The sequence below is a fragment of the Mesoplodon mirus genome (assembly GCF_964341445.2).
Source record: "Mesoplodon mirus genome assembly, chromosome: 17".
In the NCBI taxonomy this organism is placed as follows: Eukaryota; Metazoa; Chordata; class Mammalia; order Artiodactyla; family Ziphiidae; genus Mesoplodon; species Mesoplodon mirus.
In genome coordinates, this window is record NC_138993.1 from 53,030,366 (window position 1) to 53,049,114 (window position 18,749).

Below are 18,749 nucleotides of genomic sequence, written 5' to 3' on the forward strand. Positions count from 1 at the left end.
GGAAGTGTTGGGAAACAGGGTGACCTGTCCTCAGGTGCTCTAGGAGTGCGTCCCCGCTCTCCTCGACATCTGTATCTGTGCGCTGTGACTGTGCCTGCGCGAAACCCGTCCAAACGAAAAGACCAATCAAGGACGGTGCTATTTTTTCCCCTGATCCTTTTGCCACCGCCCACTCCGGACAGGCTGACAACCTAGATTGCTCCCTGGGACTTGCCTGACTTTTCCACCTCCTCCCACCCAGCTAACCACCCCCCCTCCCACCGCCCCCGAACTCGCGACGCGGATGGGACGGCGGAGGACCCAGCGAGCATGCGCGACCATCCCGAGCATGCTCAGTAGCGCTCGTGGCGCCCCGGAGCTTCGGCCCAGAGCTGCGGCCGACGCGGAGGTTTCGGTGGTTTCTGCGGCCGTGACGGGAAGTGAGGTGGTCCGGCTGGGCGACCGCGGCGACATAAACAGAGGCGGAAGGGTCGCTGCGGCGACGACGTCGTCGACCCGGGTGACCGAGGGGGCTGAGCGCCGAGGGCACTCGCCTGCTCGGAAGCCGGATCCCGAGCCGGGCAGGATGGATCATCACCAGCCGGGGACTGGCCGCTACCAGGTGGTGAGTTTCTGGCCCCAGCCCGGGCCTCCTGCGCCGCCGAGGACCCCGGGATTGCCCCCCGCCGTGGCCCCCAGAGTCCCTTTCCTCGGGTTATTCGCGGAATGGACGTGCTGGCTAATTTATTTTTGGCTCTTCTGGCAGGACCTTGCTTCCTTCACACCTCTCGGATGGAGCCTGCCTGTGGCTCCTTTGAGACCTTTCTTTCCAGACCCCAGTCTCCTTCGAGGTCCCCATCCCTCCGCTGTTAGACACCCCTACGCCTCCCTTTAAAACTTGTATCTGTTTTATGTCTCACTTTCTCGATCATTTCGTTATGCCCTGACCCAGTCACTTCAGAGATATTCCCGTGGATTGTATACTGGAAATGAGTTCACATACCTGCTGGGAAGGTGTCGCCGTCATAGATGGAGTCGGTGGGGAGGAGGCAGGTGTAAGCCCTACGTAGGGTGGGAAGTGGATTTGGTTAAAAAAAAAAAAATGTGGGCTTAAAAATCGTGCAACTGTAGAGAATAGTCATGGGGCTGAACTTGTTTCTCAGTTCTAGTTAACCTTGTCATTTTGTCCTTCTCTGTTTTGTTAGAATTAAAAGTGATTGCATTCTGTTTTCTATCACTTTTTTTTTGGTAGGAGGGGAAACAGGAAGTTTTACTAAAAAAATGCTAATCTTGTTTGAAAAATTTTCTTTAAATACAAGGTTTTCCAGCTTAACCGTATAAACCTTTGTATGTTGAAATGAGTGAAAAGTGCCCCTCTGTGTTTTCCGTGTCAAATTTTCTAATATTTTTTTTCTCTGATACTAATTCCGGTGGTGTCATTGGAGATTCCTACGTAAACCTTATTTAAAAAATGGACTCAGCAATAGTTGACTGTTTCGTTGCAGCTAGGTAGCATGTTATTCTGTAAACTTTGAGGTGGAAATTTAGTTAAACCTATTTACTGAGGGAGAGGAGAAAAACGTTAATATGGAGCACCGATGATGCACTTTAATAGTACTGTTTGTGAAATTTACAAATATAGATATGTTAGTGCAGATTTCATGTTTCAGATCTATTTGCACAGGAGAGACTTAGTTGTGAAGTAAAGAATTTCTATTAATAAGTGTATTTTGAGAAATGCAAAGGCTACTGAAAGATGAAAACCCAGTGTATATAATTTTGCATTTTTTTTTTTTAAGATAAAAGCTCAGGAGGCTTCCACTTCATCTGGTTTACATCCGGTAAAACCTCCAAATGATGTATATTCTGAATTCTGTGAAAATTTATCAGTATTTTTGGAATGGTTTGGAAAATGTTGCCAGTTTGGGAAGGCATTTTTCAAGTTGCTAGTGTATACACATTTGGTGGTTTTTTGTTTGTTTGTTTGTTTGGGTTTTTTTTTTAAGGCATTCCTATTTTTGCAGATGTTAGTAAAAATAAAATGCAATAGGTAAATATTGAATACCCATTGCATTTACCAGTGGAATTTCTTTTCTCTAATCTCTTTTCTTTCCTGTTGCTATTTGTTTCCCTTAATGGTGTTAACTGATTCGAATTTTTTCTCTTTGGGGGTTTTGCTTATCAGAATCCACCATGTTCACATACACAAATCACTGCTCAAAACATTTTTTTTTTTTTGCGGTACGCGGGCCTCTCACTGTTGTGGCCTTTCCCGTTGCGGAGCACAGGCTCCGGAGGTGAAGGCTCAGCGGCCCTGGCTCACGGACCCAGCCGCTCCGCGGCATATGGAATCTTCCCGACCGGGGCACGAACCCGTGTCCCCTGCATCGGCAGGCGACTCTCAACCACTGCGCCACCAGGGAAGCCCTCAAAACATTTTTAATTGATGTATTTGTGCCTTAAAGTAATTTATTATAGTGTCATATTTGCTTTCAGTAGTTATGATTATTATTTTTAAGAATTCCTAACACCAAAATGTTGGAATTTGCTGTCAGCTTTAAGATGTTTTCTTTTTCTCTACAACCCCTTTCAAACTAAGTAGACAGTATCATTTTTTTTCTTTTTAAAATAAATTTATTTATTTATTTTTGGCTGCGTTGGGTCTTCGTTCCTTCATGCAGGCTTTCTCTAGTTGTGGCGAGCAGGACTCTTTGTTGCGGTGCGCGGGCTTCTCATTGCAGTGGTTTCTCTTGTTGCAGAGCACGGGCTCTAGGCGCGCGGGGGTTCAGTAGGTGTGGCTCACCGGCTCTAAAGCGCGGGCTCAGTAGCTGTGGCGCACGGGCTTAGTTGCTCCGCAGAATGTGGTATCTTTTTGGACCAGGGCTCGAACCTGTGTCCCCTGTATTGGCAGGCGGATTCTTAACCACTGCGCCACCAGGGAAGTCCCGACAGTATCATATTTTATTGCCTTTTTTTCCCCTCGAACTGGAGATGTGTCCCACAGAGACTTTGGATGGGTGGAGGCATTCCTTCAGAGCAGAGGGCAAAAATCTGTCCTTCTAAAGATACTTCTTGCTTAAAGTAGGTAGGACATAAATTTGTTTTCCTTGTAAGGTGAAGTGTTTGAAAATCTTAGTACAGTTTACGTTCAGATTTTGATTCCAATTCCTGTGTAATTGCATGGTAATTTCATCTGTCTAGAGTAACTCTTAGTTTTGTTGAGAATGGCCTGATCAGTAACTTTACCTAGGTATATGCCCCCCACACACACAACAAAACTACTGGAGATGTGTCCTACATAGACTTTGAATGGGTGGAGGCATTCCTTCAGAGCAGAGGGCAAAGGAAAAAAAAAGGCATCTGAGTTGGTTTGCAAGTAAGCTAGGGACCAATCTACAGCTTACAGCTCTGACTTGTATAATGAACACAACTGTTGTGTGGCTGACTTTAGCTCAGTTTTGTTTTTTTTTAAAAACCCTGGAATGGTTAATAACAATGGATAAATAAACAGGTTTAGTTGTTGAATGTTTAGAGCTGACTAAGTAGGAGACAGGAAGACATGCTTGGTGGTGAAATGGTGTACGATGTTAATTTTCCACTTGTTCATAGAGTTAAATTTTAGCTTTCTGTATTGGTAAGTTAATGGTGATGCCTAGGACCATTAGAATGACTTAACTACCATTAACCAATGCACAAGCTTTATGTGGAAACTACTTTTTCTGTGATTTCTCCTCCATTGTTAAAAGTGTCCAGATTTTGTTAAGTGATAACAATGTACAGAGCTACAAATACAAGAAGGCTTGACTTGTTACCCTTCTAATTTCAGAAAAAGCCAGGTAGTTCCATTGTGTTACGGGAAATTCAATTTTGTCTGGTAGGAAATGGGCAGTGTTGCCAAACTATGAAGGAGGTGACTTGGCTTGGAGCTGTTATGCCACATTCTAACTTTGATGTTCTCCATTTTAAAGGTTTTGTGTATGTGAACCACCAAGCTGACTACTAAGCTTTTAGAGGTATTCTGTATATAAGTTAAATTGGCACTGTGGATTGTAGCAGTAGTTTCCCAAACTGTATCATTCAGAATGATGATAATAGATGGTCTTAGAAGGTTTATAATGTATATTAGAATATAAAGACATACATTTGCATATTTAAAACCATGAGAGCTTCTGCCGTAAAGACAGTGATTTGGATTTGTTTAACCTAGCTCTTCCTAAACCTTGACCACAGATTTTTAGAGAAAACTTTGATTATATTAACATTTCCAAAATGTTAGTTTTCTATAAAAATAATGAACTATCCATACTGTGATGATATAGATACTTTGCTGTTATATATGAATTAGAGTTGCCCTTGATAAATCAGCTGGGAAGGAGGTTGACTATTAATAGTTAACAAAAACCCTCACGTCTTTTAAAGTTATCTGGGCTTATATTTAGGTTGTGCTGATTACAATTTTTGAGCCCTTGGCTTAGTTACCTAGCATCTTGAAGCCTCAGTTTCCTCATATTAGTACCTACCTCATTAGGATTATTATGAGAATTATATAATGTAGTGTAAGTAAAAAATATAGTGTAGAGACTGGTACATGATAAATATTATGAATAATGTAAGGTAAATAAACTATAAAATATTGTATATATTTCAGTTTTTGCTAGTGACTACGTTTTTGTCTCTTGTTTTATTTAGCAACATGAATATCAACTAGTTCTTTGTTGTCCATGTCAAGAGCAGTGAAAAGTCTTAAGATCTGATTTTACCGTGTTTACAAGCTGATAGTCTGTTAATGTTTCATGGTTGCTGGCAGAAAAACAGGAGACTCCCAGGTCAGAAACAAATGACATTATTACTCACAGCCCTGCAGACTCATGAACATCAGCATATTTGTGCTGGTTTTCCTTGTAACCAGGTCCCATGAGGGTGATGGGTCTAATGGAAGAACAGGGTGGATCACAGCTAAGGAGCTCAGGACCAAGGGTCTAGCCCTTTTTTTTTTTTTTTTTTAGCAAGCTGCAAACATTGTAGCAAATAACAAACAAGCTGGTTCACCTGTCCCTGAGAGGCAGTTAAATGCTGTGGTAACCTTGACCTTCTTTCACACTCAGCAAGAATGTGCAGGGACACACTGGCTCATAGCAGGCTGCCTTACCCAAGAGTGCATTTTCTAGATGAGATAATATATGGTGATTTTTAGGTGCAGTTATTTACTTTTGTTTTCCATTTTAAAGAATTATTTCAGTCTTTTACTTTACGTTGCTCTCTAGTTTTGCCTTCCTCTCTTGGCCCAGCTGGATTCCTTTGATCATCACTTGTTTGTTTGCTTTGAACTTACCAATATCCTTTATCTGGTTTACATTCTTACCACACCTCTTTTACATCATCAAGGTCCATTGCTTAATCTAATAGGTACTTTTCAGTTCTCTTCTTGCTTAAGTTCTTTTACGTTGACATTGTGAACTTTCTCCTTGAAACTCCTTCCTCGTTCCTGAAATGAAGGAGCTTTCTACTCTTGACTTTCCTTCTCTGCATGAACTCACTTTGTACTTACTCCTCAAATGTTGATACTTTCTATGGCATAGACTATTGTAATAGCTTGCTTAGTGCTTTCTTCCTTCATCTGACCATCCTTCTGTGTATTGTTTGTGCTACATAAATTGTATTTGTAGAATATAAATTTGATTTTCTTTTCTTTGCTTAAAAATCTTCAGTGGCCTCTTATTGAATATCCCCCCCCCCTTTAACGTTAAAACTTTCAGGGAATTCACTGGTGGTCCAGTGGTTAGGACTCTGCACTTCCACTTCAGGGGGTACAGGTTCGATCCCTGGTCTGGGAACTAAGATCCCACAAGACGCACAACACAGCCAAAAACAAAGCAAAACAAAAAACTTTCAAATATATACAGAAGTTGAAAGAATTGCACAGTTAACTTTCATATACCATATACCAGTTGTAGGGTCTACAATTCCCAACATTTTTTTGCATCTGTGTTATCATATATCTGTCAATTCATATTATTATTATTATTTTTTGAGTTTATTTATTTATTTATTTTTGGCTGTGTTGGGTCTTCGTTTCTGTGCGAGGGCTTTCTCTAGTTGCGGCGAGCGGGGGCCACTCTTCATCGTGGTGCGCGGGCCTCTCACTGTCGTGGCCTCTCTTGTTGTGGAGCACAGGCTCCAGACACGCAGGCTCAGTAGCTGTGGCTCACGGGCCTAGTTGCTCCGTGGCATGTGGGATCCTCCCAGACCAGGGCTCGAACCCGTGTCCCCTGCATTGGCAGGCAGACTCTCAACCACTGCGCCACCAGGGAAGCCCCTCCATCTTATTTTTTGAGCTTTCAAAATAAGTTGCAGATATCAGTGTACCTCAGTGCCAACCACATGCTTATCATTAGCCTAGAGTTCAATATTTCTTTATGGTTTTTTCCTTTAGGATAAAAGTGACATATAGTGAAATGCACATATCTTCCACGGCCAATTAGATGAGTTTTGACAATTACATACATCTGTGTAACCCAAATCACTTTTGAAATATAGAGCAGGGATCAACAAACTACATTCTAACTCTTGTTTTGTAAATAAAGTCTTACGGTAGCACAGCCGTGCCATTCATTTACAGTGGCAGAGCCCAGAAAGCCTGAAATATATGCTATTCTGCCCTTTACAGAGAAAGTTTCCTGACCACTGGGAAAGAACATTACTGTCACCCTAGAAAGTTCACTCATGACCCTCCCCTGTTGATTCCTACCCACCAGGTGATCGCTATACTGTTTCGTTTTTGTTTTTCACTTCGAATGAGCTTTGCCTATTCTAGAATCATACAGCATAGAGTCTACAAAGCTTCTTTCACTCTGCACAAAGTTTAGGAGATGGATCCTGTTATTGTGTGTATCAGTAGTGCATCCCTTTTTATTGTTGAATAGTATTTCATTGTATAAATTGTACGAATATAGGACAGTTTGTTTATCCATTGCTCTGTTGATAGACACTTAGGTTGTTTCCGGTTTTTGCCTATTACGGACAAAGTGGTTAGGAATATTCTTGTGCAAATCTTTTTGTGGGTGTAAGTTTTCATTTCTCTTTGGTAGAATTACTGGGTGATAGGGTAGGCGTATGCTTAATTTTATGAGAAACCACCAGACTTTTTTCCGAGTCTGTGTACCATTTCCAAGTGTACCATTTTACACTTAGACAAACAATGTATGGAAGCTTTGGCTGCTTCACCACCTTGCCAAAAGTTTGGTGTTTCAGACTTGTTAATTTTAGCCATTCTGGTGGGCTTATTGGATTTTTTTTTTTATAAATTTATTTATTTTTGGCTGTGTTGGGTCTTTGTTGCTGCGCGTGGGCTTTCTCTTGTTGCGGCGAGCCGGGGCTACTCTTCGTTGCTGTGTGTGGGCCTCTCATTGCAGTGGTTTCTTTTGTTGCAGAGCACGGGCCCTAGGTGCACGGGCTTCAGTAGTTGTGGCACATGGGCTCAGTAGTTGTGGCTCGCGGACTTAGTTGCTTCATGGCATGTGGGATTTTCCCGGAGCAGGGCTCGAACCCATGTCCCCTGCATTGGCAGGCAGATTCTTAACCACTGCGCCACCGGGGAAGCCCAGGCTTATTGGATTTTGAAGTATAAATGTCTGTTCTTAACATACAAGTTCCTTGAATGGACCTTTCCATACCTATACACATCTTAGCAATCCCGCCCTCCTCCTCCCCGCCCCCCTGCCTGCCTTAATTTTTATGCACTAACTGCTGGAGTTCATCAGGACATACTTATTATTAGCTTCAACTATAATGTCTTCTCTCTTACTTACTTCCCTGACTTTACATGTGTTTATTTCTCACCTAAAGTTCTGTACCACACCCCTGTGGTTCGTTTGCCTTATAAAATCCTGTTCCTAGATGTAAAAACTCCTACGAAATTATAATTGGAAGAGGGAGGCAGGGTGAGTTTCTTGCATCTGTCATCTCTACATCACGGCAGAGGAAAAGTTGAGGATCACAGTATTAGAGAACTTGTTATACTGAGTTGTGTTTTTGTGTGTCTTTGTGTACCTTCTAGACTGCTGCTTTTCCTCAGAGGTGCTTCAGGGTTCTGTGAATGTCTGATTCTTATTTCATCTTTAATATAGATTTTAAAATACTGTAACTGAGGAAATTCACTCTCAGATGTGTTTAAAACCAAGTCTCCATAGCTTGAAGATTAGTATTATGTTAATTTGTGTTGCCAGGGTAATTTGGTTTTGAATGGACCCCACATGGAAGTTTCTCTGGCTGTTTCTGTGCATGTAGCAATAGTAACTGAGAGTGTGTCATTAGTTTGATTGAGTACAGTTCATTTTTTAAAAATTATACAAACGAGTAAGCTACTTTAGAACACCTGAACGGTGCTGAGTCAGATGCTAGCCATCCCTTAGGCATATTTGAGCGTACATGATCCAATAATGGTGTAGTATTTGTGCAGTAACAAGTAAATGCATTGGAATTATATCCTGAAAATAACATATTATAGATAGTTTATGTGTGTATCTTGTGTTTTGAGTGCCTCTTGTTAGATTTATACTTAAGATAAGGTATGGGAGCAGTTTTTAGATATCATTATTGATTAACTGTGAAACTGAGGTCCTATAACTCATTATTAATTTATAAAGTATCTCTGTCAGTCAAATTCTGTTTTAGGTGCTGGTGAACAAGACAGTTAAGTTCGTGTCTCATGGCTCATACTTTGGTGGAGGGGAGGCAGATAAATAAGTGAGCATAATTTCAGATAGTAATAGATGGTTTAAAGAAGGTAAAGCAGGATGATGGTATAAATAATACATTTTATCAATAATAAAATAGCAATAATAGAGTAATATCTTTTTGCATTATGTCAGGAATATGCTGAGAACTCTGCTATGTGCTTTACACACATGAGCACATTTATTCCTTAGAATACTTCTGTGAGATAGATAATGTTATGATCTTCATTTTGCAGATGAAAAAAATGAGACATAAAGAGGTTAAATATATACAGGCATGTGTGTGGATCTAGGTGTGATGGATCTGGTATTCAAATCTTGGTGTTTTAGTTTTATATTGCTTTGTAACAAACTACTCAAAACACAAGCATTTTATTATGTTTCAAGATTCCTTGGTTTGGCTCTGTTCAGCAGAGCGGTTCTGTTCAGGGAATTCACTGGTGGTCCAGTGGTTAGGACTCTGCACTTCCACCACAGGGGGCATGGGTTCGATCCCTGGTCTGGGAACTAAGATCCCACAAGCCGCACAACACAGCCAAAAACAAAACAAAACAAAAAACTTTCAAATATATACAGAAGTTGAAAGAATTGCACAGTTAACTTCCATATACCATATACCAGTTGTAGGGTCTACAATTCCCAACATTTTGTTGCATCTGTGTTATCATATATCTGTCAGTCCATCTTCTTCTTCTTCTTCTTATTTTTTGAGTGAGTTGAATGTTGATCATTTCAGTTCTCTGTGTGTCCTCTTCATGTGCCCTCTCAGTGTGACCTTGGCCTTTCACATCACAGAAGGAAGAGGAAGCTGCCATTCCTCTTAAGGCTTCAGCTTAGAACTCCAGAATGTCATTTCTGCTGCATTCTGTTGGTTAAAGCAGCCATAAATCCAGCCCAGGTTCATAAGGAGGGGAAATAAACTCCATTTCCCAATGAGGGAGAGGCAGTACACATACATGGAGGCAAAAAATTGATGGTGGCAGCTTTGGAGATGGGATGCCTCACCAGTGGGTTTGAGTCCTCAGTGGATTGGAATCAGGATTATTAGGAACCTCTGTCCACTCTGCAGGTGTGACACTCAGGCCAAGACTTGATTGAAATGTTCTAGCTGATGAGTATTTTAGGTGTGATAAGGGCCTGTGGTGCAAATGAGCTTGTTGGTTTAAGAAATAAGAAGAGAGCTGTGTGCCTAGAGCAAGGTGAAGGGAGATGGCTCAGGGGAATGGGACAAAACAAAGAAATCAATTTTATGATAGATTTGATAGAAGGATGGAACTCTCATTTGTAATTTTTGTTTTGTGAAAGCAGTCAAGTCCGGTTACATACCTTGCAAGGTGCATTGCCAGATGAAAACGTGGGGTCCTGGCCTTGGGTAGGAAAGCCAGTCTCCACTTCCGACGGGCCTGCCTTCTTAGACCACAGCACCCCCAAGGGATTGCAGCCTCCATGCCAGGACTTGCTAGATACTGCTTTGCTCGTGAATGTATCATGGTGACGCCAGCCTGGGATGGGCATAGCTACCACCTTGCTGTACTCCTAGTCATGAGGTGGTGAGTTGAGCTGAGCCAGGGCGCTCAGCTGCCTGAGAATCTTTCCTGGGGAGGCAGACTGCCTGTGAGCTGAGGCGCCAGGTCCCTGGCACATGCTCTTTTGTCCCATTGGAGTTCACTTATAAAACGTGGATTCAAAGATAAAATTATTAAGAATTTAAAGGTGACCATAGAGCATTAAACCCCAAGCATGAGGCCCTCCTGAGGCAAGGTTCCATGTGACTGCACTGGCCATGTGTTCGTGAAGAGGGCCCTGAAAGGAATCTCACTATGACGGTGGTAGTGGTGGTGGTGACGATCTAGAACCAGGGGTCAGCAAACTTTCTGGTAAAGGACCAGATAGTAAACATTTTAGGCTTTCCAGGTCATGTGGTCTGTGTCACAGCTGTGTGCCAGATCTGCTGCTTTAGTGCAAAAGTATCCGTACTTAATATGTAAACAAGTTAACATGGCTGTGTTCTAATAAAACTTCATTTACAGAAACAGATGGTGGGCTGGATTTGGCCTGCTAGCTGTAATTTGCCCACCCCTGGTGTAGATGAAAGAGGAATGCACCTCATAAAGGCCTTAAGTTTGGGCCTGTTGCAGGATGCTTCTGACAAATTTTTATTTCACCGAGTCTTGAAATAAACCCTTAGGAACGTGGTAAAGGGTGTTTTGCATCACTTACTTTTTGTACCTGGTAATCAGGCAGGCACTTGGTCTATCACTAGAATTGGTGTGGAGACCCCAGTTAGAGTATAAAATTTCCTATGAGAACAGCAAAGACAAGTTTCTCGTGTCTGATGGAATCTTCATTCTGTTGGAGTGGTCACCTCATTGAGGCCATTTAAAATCACAATACCCCCTTCACAGTACTCCCTAGCCCCATTTCCTGCTTCATTTTTTCCCATAGTACTTATCACCACCTGATATTTTCCAATATTTTACGTGTTTAATTCCTACCTCCTTCTTTCCCCTGAGTGTGAGCTTCATGAGGACAGGTATGTTTTGTTCACTGCTATGTGTTCCGGTGTCTGGCATATGGTAGGCACTTAGGAAGTATTTGATAAGAATGACTGAATGAGTGGTGCTAGCTCAAGAGCAATTCCATAGACTCAAAACCTTGCTTATGTTATTTTATTCTCTTATTTTTATAAGAATTCTTTTTTTTTTTTTTTTTTTTGCTACTGAGACTTGGGCTCTCTCAGATTGTGTGTGTGTGTGTGTGTGTGTGTGTGCATGTTTTGCATTACCTTACAGCTTAACGTATGTTGCTCAGTGTCTGTGTCTCTCTCCTCCTTCCTTCTCCCCTTCTCCCTCTCTCTCTGTCTAAACACACACACACACACACACACACATACTTTTTTTTTATTCGTTTCTGCTTTATAACGAAGTGAATCAGTCATACATATACATCTGTTCCCACATCCCTTCCCTCATGCATCTCCCTCCCTCCCACCCTCCCCATCCCACCCCTCCAGGCGGTCACAAAGCACCGCACACACACTTTTTTTTTTGCCGTACGCGGGCCTCTCACTGCCGTGGCCTCTCCCGTTGTGGAGCACAGGCTCCGGACGCGCAGGCTTAGCAGCCATGGCTCACGGGCCCAGCCGCTCTGCGGCATATGGGATCCTCCCGGACCGGGGCACGAACCCGCATCCCCTGCATCGGCAGGTGGACTCTCAACCGCTGCGCCGCCAGGGAAGCCCACACACACTTATTTTTATAAGAATTCATTTTTTTTTGCTACTGAGACTTGGGCTCTCTCAGGTTGTTTGTGATATATGATTGACCCCATAGTGTTGTTCAGTAAGGAACCCATGAAGCCATGTGCAGTGGTCCTGCTTAGTACCTTCATTGACTGTGGAGTTGTGGGTACTGCTTTGATTTTTCTCATCTGCTTTATGTTGACTACTTAGAGACTATTTTCTTTTTATTCTTTCCTTAATGTCACACCTACATGCTACAACACTGTCTCATTATATGTGTATAAATAATATATTATTTTAGAATTTTATACATATTCTACATGTGTAGGCCTGACTTAAATTTAAATAACTATGGAATACATTCTGCTGACTTTATTAAATGTAAATTTACTCAAAAGATCCTTGTAATTAAGGCTAGCCTATCTACCCTTTGTTTATATAAATCATCCTCTATGTTTTCATGCCATGTTGTTATGGTTTCTTCCAAAAGTTTGATCACTTAGCTGGAATTAAGGTGTAGGTAAAATTCTTGTTAAAGACATGCCAAGTGCAAGTTGGGAAATACTGCAAATAGTCTAAGATTTACTATCAGATTATTTCAAGGTTTTGACTTTTAAGATTTGAATATCAGTGATTTAGTATTTTAAAAGTTTAGAAATGTGCTGTGGTTTAGTTTGTCTATGATGTTTCTCCAGATTTACCCATTACATTATGTAAAGAAATTGTGCTATTTGGCAGAGGCTTTGAGAATAAGGAAATAAACCGGATAGTTTTACTTCTTTAACTAATTTTGAGGCTCATAGGACTTGTAGCCTGTTGGCTGTTAGACTGAAGAAATCCAATAGTTTAGAGAACATTTGTTCTCGTTTGGGTAGAGCATTCATTTATATCAGCATGACTTTTGGTGTGATTTCCCCACAAGGGGAAGGATTAACACTTGAAATAACACTTGAAACCCTTTTAAGTTTTTGTTTGTAACCTTAGAGAACATGAGCCTCCGCTAACCTCACCTTGCTTAATTTGTTACTGCCCTGCATGCGTGCCGTGTTTTGAACTGTAACCTGTAATACTTCTGTTCTCTTGCCCGGCTCCTCTCCAGGCGCCACTCCCGACCATGCTCTCGCTTGCCTTCGGACTCTTCTGGCTTTTGAACATATGATTGCCCTTTTTTCTTTTCGTTCTGCTTCCTCCAGGATGAATTTCTATTCTTTATTCAAATCTGTTCAGATGTTCTTTTCTCCAGAAAACCTTCCCTCACCATCTCCATTTCCTCTCTTTTTTTACCAAGTTCAGTGTATTCTTTTAACACTGTGCACTTATCCCTATCATAGTCCTTATTCCATGGTGTATGTATTTTTTTTTTTTTTTTTTTTTTTTTCTTTTTGCGGTATGCGGGCCTCTCACTGCTGTGGCCTCTCCCGCCGCGGAGCACAGGCTCCGGACGCGCAGGCCCAGCGGCCACGGCTCACGGGCCCAGCCGCTCCGCGGCATACGGGATCCTCCCAGACCGGGGCACGAACCCGTATCCCCCGCATCGGCAGGCGGACTCCCAACCACTGCGCCACCAGGGAGGCCCCAATGGTGTATGTATTTTGTAGACTCAATGGGAAGTAGGGCTTAGGTCTGTCTTGTTTATAATAGTATACAGTGTAGTTCTGGGCCCATTGTATAGTGCCTTGTAAATACTCACTGAAGAAATAAATGAATGCCGTTTCGAATTATTTCAGGTGTATCCATGCGGTTACTGATAGATTTATAGTGAACAGTTTTCCAGAGTTCTCTTACGTAAAAGTAACAATATGTTGCCCAGCCCATACAGTGTTGATATTCTGCATATCCATAATTAGGGTATATACTTTGCTTTTAGAATAGTGCCGAGAAACCTGTTTAGATGAATTCTGGTAGTTTTACATAATTCCTCATCTGACTGGTGGCTTGGGTTTGCCAGATAATTAACCATGGGTAGGTTATTTGGTTTACTTATGGAAAAAGGAAAATAAATTGTTTCCAGATATTGTGGAAGTAGTTAGTGATCATTTTCTTCAACCGTCTCATTTTACAGAAGACTGCCTGAGGGAGGTTCTGCTTAAGGTTATGCAGCAGAGCTTGGAGGACAAATTTTATTCTATTACTTGTAAACATGTCAGCTGAGTTAAAAGTTCCTGGGAAACAGAACTTTCATCATAGTTAACTTTCTTTAATTGACGGCGATGCCAGACATGAGGAGCACCGATGGTATAGGATGAGCCTGGTAGTTTCAAATCTTGGCTTCTCACTTACAAGCGCTGTAACCTTGGGCTGATTACTTAACCTCTCGCTGCCATAGCTTCCTCATCTATAAAGTAAGGATAGTATAGGTACTTCCCTCATAGAATTATTGTGAGGATTAAGGTATGAAAAGCTCCTAATATTTGGTTAAATCGATAATTAATGTTTACATTTTATGACTTTTATTTCTTTACTGTTTTTAAATTTTTATTGAGGCATAGTTAATTTACCATGTTGTGTTAGTTTCAAGTGTATAGCAAATATATATTGATATATATATATCAGGATATTGAGTATATTGATATATATATATATATCAGGATACTGAGTATAGTTCCGTGTGCTATACAGTAGGTCCTTGTTGTTTACCTATTTTACATATAGTAGTGTGTGTATGTTAATCCCAAACTCCTAATTTATCCCTCCCCCACCCGCCTTGTGTATCTGTTGTTAATTCTTTGCAGATCCTATGGTCATTTTTCAGAATTTGCTTTTCAGCTACATTTTTTTTTTTGCATGGTCACATGCACTGGATAAGTATTAGTTCCTTTATTTTGTTCTTTGAAGACATTCTTCCTAGAGCGCACCATCCTCCTGTTTCTACCTGTAGTATTTGTTCTCTAGGCCTAGTACACAGCTGTCATACTGAGACTTCCCTTCATCACTTTACTATGTTGGATCAGCTATTTCTTGAATTCCATTTGATTTCCATTTATTTGGGATTTTCTTGTGTATCTTTTAAAAAATTTCTAATTTAATTTTTTTTGTGGTAAGAGACCGCACTCGGTATGGTCTCATTCCTTTTAAATTTATTGAGACTTGTTTCATGGACCAGTATATTATCTTGGTGATGTATTATGTGCACTTGAAAAGAATGTATATTCTTGAGTTGTTGGATATAGTGTTGCATAAATGTCAGATCAAGTTGGTTCAGAGTATTGTTCCAATCTTCTGTGTCTTTACTGATTTTTGTTTTTGTGTTTGTTGATTTGTTTTTGTTGTTGTTGTTTTTGGCCACATCACACGGCTTGCAGGATCTTAGTTCCCTGACCAGGGACTGAACCCAGGCCCTGCCAGTGACAGTGCTGAGTCCTAACCACTGGACTGCCAGGGAATTCCTTGCTGATTTTTGTTTTTGTGTTATTCTACTAGTTGGTAAGCAAGGGGGTGTTAAAATCTGCTGTGGTGATGGAGTTGTCTATCTCCTTTTAATTATCTCAATTTCTTGCTTCCTACATTCTGAGATTGTTATGAAATGCCCCTCTTTATCTCTGGCAGTGCTCTTTGTCTTCAAGTTTGTTTTATTTGATAATAATATAGCCATTCCTGTCTTATTTTTTTAAATTTCCCTTCTTATTTTTTGCATGGCATATCTTTTTCTGTTTACTTTCAACCTGAGTTCTTAACGTGTGCCTTTTGTTGGCGGCATATAGTTGGATTTTGCTTTTTTATTCACTCTGACAGCTTCTGCCTTTTAACTGGAGTGTTTGTATTTAATGTAATTATTGGTATGGTTAGTTTACTTCTACTGCTGTATTATTTGCCTTCTGTTTGTCCTCTCTCTTTTTTTTTTTTCCCTCTTTTCATCCTTTTCTGCCTTTTGGATCACTTGATCAAAATAATTGTTTTAGTTTCCTTTTCAAAATTTGTATTGCTTTTTTAAGCTATTCCTCTTTATATTATTATTATTAATTAACATTAATAATATTGTTATTTATCAATTATTAATGTTAATATTATTATTATTATTATTTTTGTGCTTGCGCTAAGATTATAATAACCAGTGAAAAGTTAGGTATATGTATATACACGTATGTTTAACATTAATGTCGTATGACTTCATGTAACAAGTAGAACTTTGTGACTGTATACTGTGTACGCCCTTCCCCCTGCCAAACTTGACGCTATAGTTGTCATATGTATTACCTGTACATTCACTGAAATCCCCAACAAACGTTATCGTTTTTGTTTTAAATAGTAACACATATTTTAAAAAATGTATGAGGAAAAAAGAATCTTTTATGTGTACTTAGACGTTTACCATTCCCTATGCTCTCTCTTCATTCCTGAAGAAACAAGTTTTTCTTTACTATCAATTTTTTTTCAGTCTAAAGAATTTCCTTTATCATTCCTTAAAGTGCAGATCAACTCTAATCAATTTTCTTTCTTTTATTCGAAATGTCTTTATTTTACCTTCATTCCTGAAGTATTAGATTTTTTGTTTTGTGGGGCGGTACTGTGCTGCGTAGCTTTGGAATCTCAGTTCCCCAACCAGGGATTGAACCCAGGCCGCGGCAGTGAAAGCGTGGAATCCTAACCATTAGGCCACCAGGGATCTCCCCTATAGATACATATTTTGGGTGTAGAATTCTTGGCTGAGTTTTTTTTTTCTTTCAGCCCTTTAAGGTTTTGTTCCATTTTATTTTGATGACCATGGTTTCTGATGAGGAATCTGTAGTTATTTGAATCATTGTTTCTCTGTATGTAATATATTGGTTTTTCAGGCTGCTCCAATAACTTTTCTTTATCTTGATTTTTAGAAGTTCTATTATTATGATGTGTCTAGGTGTAGTGTTCTTTGAATTTGTTCTGTTTTAGCCTCACTGAGGTTGAATTTGTAAATTTACTCCTTTCACTACTTTGAAGAGTTATGGACATTATTTCTTCAGTTTTTTTTTTTTTCCTGCTGCAGTCTGTTATTTCCTCTGAGTCTCAAATGACATGTTTTCTAGACCTTTTAAAGGTTTAGAGTCCCTGAGGCTCTATTTGTTTGTTAACTTATTTATTTTTTCAATCCTTTTTCTTTTCTCTTCTTTAGAATGGATAAATTCTGTCAATTTAAATTCGCTATCTAGTTCCTCTATCTTCATTGTGCTATGGATCCCACACAGTGAATTTTTTATTTCATGTATTTTATTTTTCCAGTCTAAAGTTTTTATTTGGTTCAATTTTTTGTTTTCTATTTACCTGCTGAGATTCCCTGCCATTTCATTGATTTCAAGGTAATATTGCTTTGCTTCCCAGAACACAGTTGTAATAGCAGCTTTAAAACCTTTGTATGGTAACAGTAATCTGAATCATCCTAGAATTGGCATCTCTTGATTGCCTTTTCCCTGTAGAGTGATTTATATTTCCTAGTATTTTGTATTTCTGGTAATTTTGGATTTTATCCTGGATCTTCTGAGCGTTTTGCTATGGAACTCTGGAAAATTTAAATACTGTCTCCCATTCTGTGTGCAGTGGTTCAGATCTAAGGTTAATTCCTTAGGCCTTTACTCATCTGTTTTAGTTAAGTCCTACACATGCATGGTTCAAGGGCTAGTAATTTACCCTCACTTTCTGGCCTGCCTGGGCTCCATTTGTTCCATGCTTCCTTTGGCTAGAAATAGCAAGGGTTCTACTGAGGTTTTAGTAGCCCAAGACAAGGTGCCTCTCCACAACTATGGTTCTGCCTCGCAGCAAAGCTGCAAAAAGAACAAAAAGGGAAAACTCTTTGTGCAGGTTGCTTCTCCAAGGTTTAATTTCCCTCCAAATCCCTATTCTCCTTAATGTTCAGAATGCTCAGATAGTTGTTTTTCATATTTTGTTCAAGTTTATAGTGGCTGTCAGTGGGAGGGTTGGACTGTAGGGGGCTTATACTGCCATGCTGGAACTTGAGCCAACGAAAGATTTTTGAGGTTTTTGTTTTTCTACTCCCTGTATTAACTTCCCTTCTTACATTTTTGTTTTGTTTTTCTTTCATGTTGGAGGTTTTCTTTAAATTTGGGTGTTCTTTCTTTGCTTATTTATATTCTATAAGCTGTGTTTGTGTGTTTTTGACTTGTTAATCGAGGCTTGTGTCATTTCTTGGTGAGCCAGCCTTTTCATTGGGGACCTCCCAAATGTCAGGGTCTGCCATTTAGTTAGGAAGCTATGGCAATAGTTAGGTAAGCGATAATGGTGGCTTGGATTAGATAATTAGTGGCATTAAAGAGAAGTAGATGGGTAGATTCACAGGTGTGTGTAGTGTATGTGTGTGTGTGTGTACTTGAATCAGCATCAGAAATACTCGTAAGGGTAATCCTGTGGAAGGGTAGATTACTACCTGTGAATTTTTTTTGGAGGCATCTTGACATAGAAAGAGTCTGAATTTAGAGACAGTAAAATCTGAATTTGAATCCTGTCTTTGCCCCTAACTAGGTGTGTCAGTTCAGTTATTTAAAGTTTGTTCCGCCATACTCACCTCAGAGGATTGTTGTAGAAACTAGAATAGATGCTATACATAAAGTGTCTCTGTTTTTTTAAAGTAACATTTATTGGTCCTTTACTATGTCAGGCATTATTCTAAGTATTTATAGGTGTTATTTTTTGTAATCCTTGTGAAAGCCCTGTAAGAAAATAGACTCCATTTTGTAGATGATAAAAATGAGGTCCAAGCAGGTCACAGAGTTGGTAAGTGCTGGCGTCTAGATTTGAGTCTTAAAAAGTTGATTCCGAAGCCTTTGTACTTAACCAGTATGCTTCATATCCTTAGTTCAACGTAGGTG

The 18,749-nt window shown here is 40.2% G+C and overlaps 1 protein-coding gene across 2 annotated transcripts in view; it reads left to right on the plus strand.

Moving 5' to 3' along the window:
- Positions 1-239: 239 nt before the first annotated feature.
- NDFIP2 (Nedd4 family interacting protein 2) overlaps positions 240-18,749 on the plus strand; it is a 62,236-nt gene continuing 43,726 nt past the window's right edge. Inside the window, exon 1 of one of the 2 annotated variants that reach the window (XM_082602015.1) lies at positions 240-604. In XM_082602015.1, the coding sequence (XP_082458141.1) occupies positions 284-604 (321 nt within the window). In that variant the 5' untranslated portion in view covers positions 240-283. The remainder of the gene's footprint in view (positions 605-18,749) is intronic. The other variant, XM_082602014.1, reaches the window with a different exon arrangement.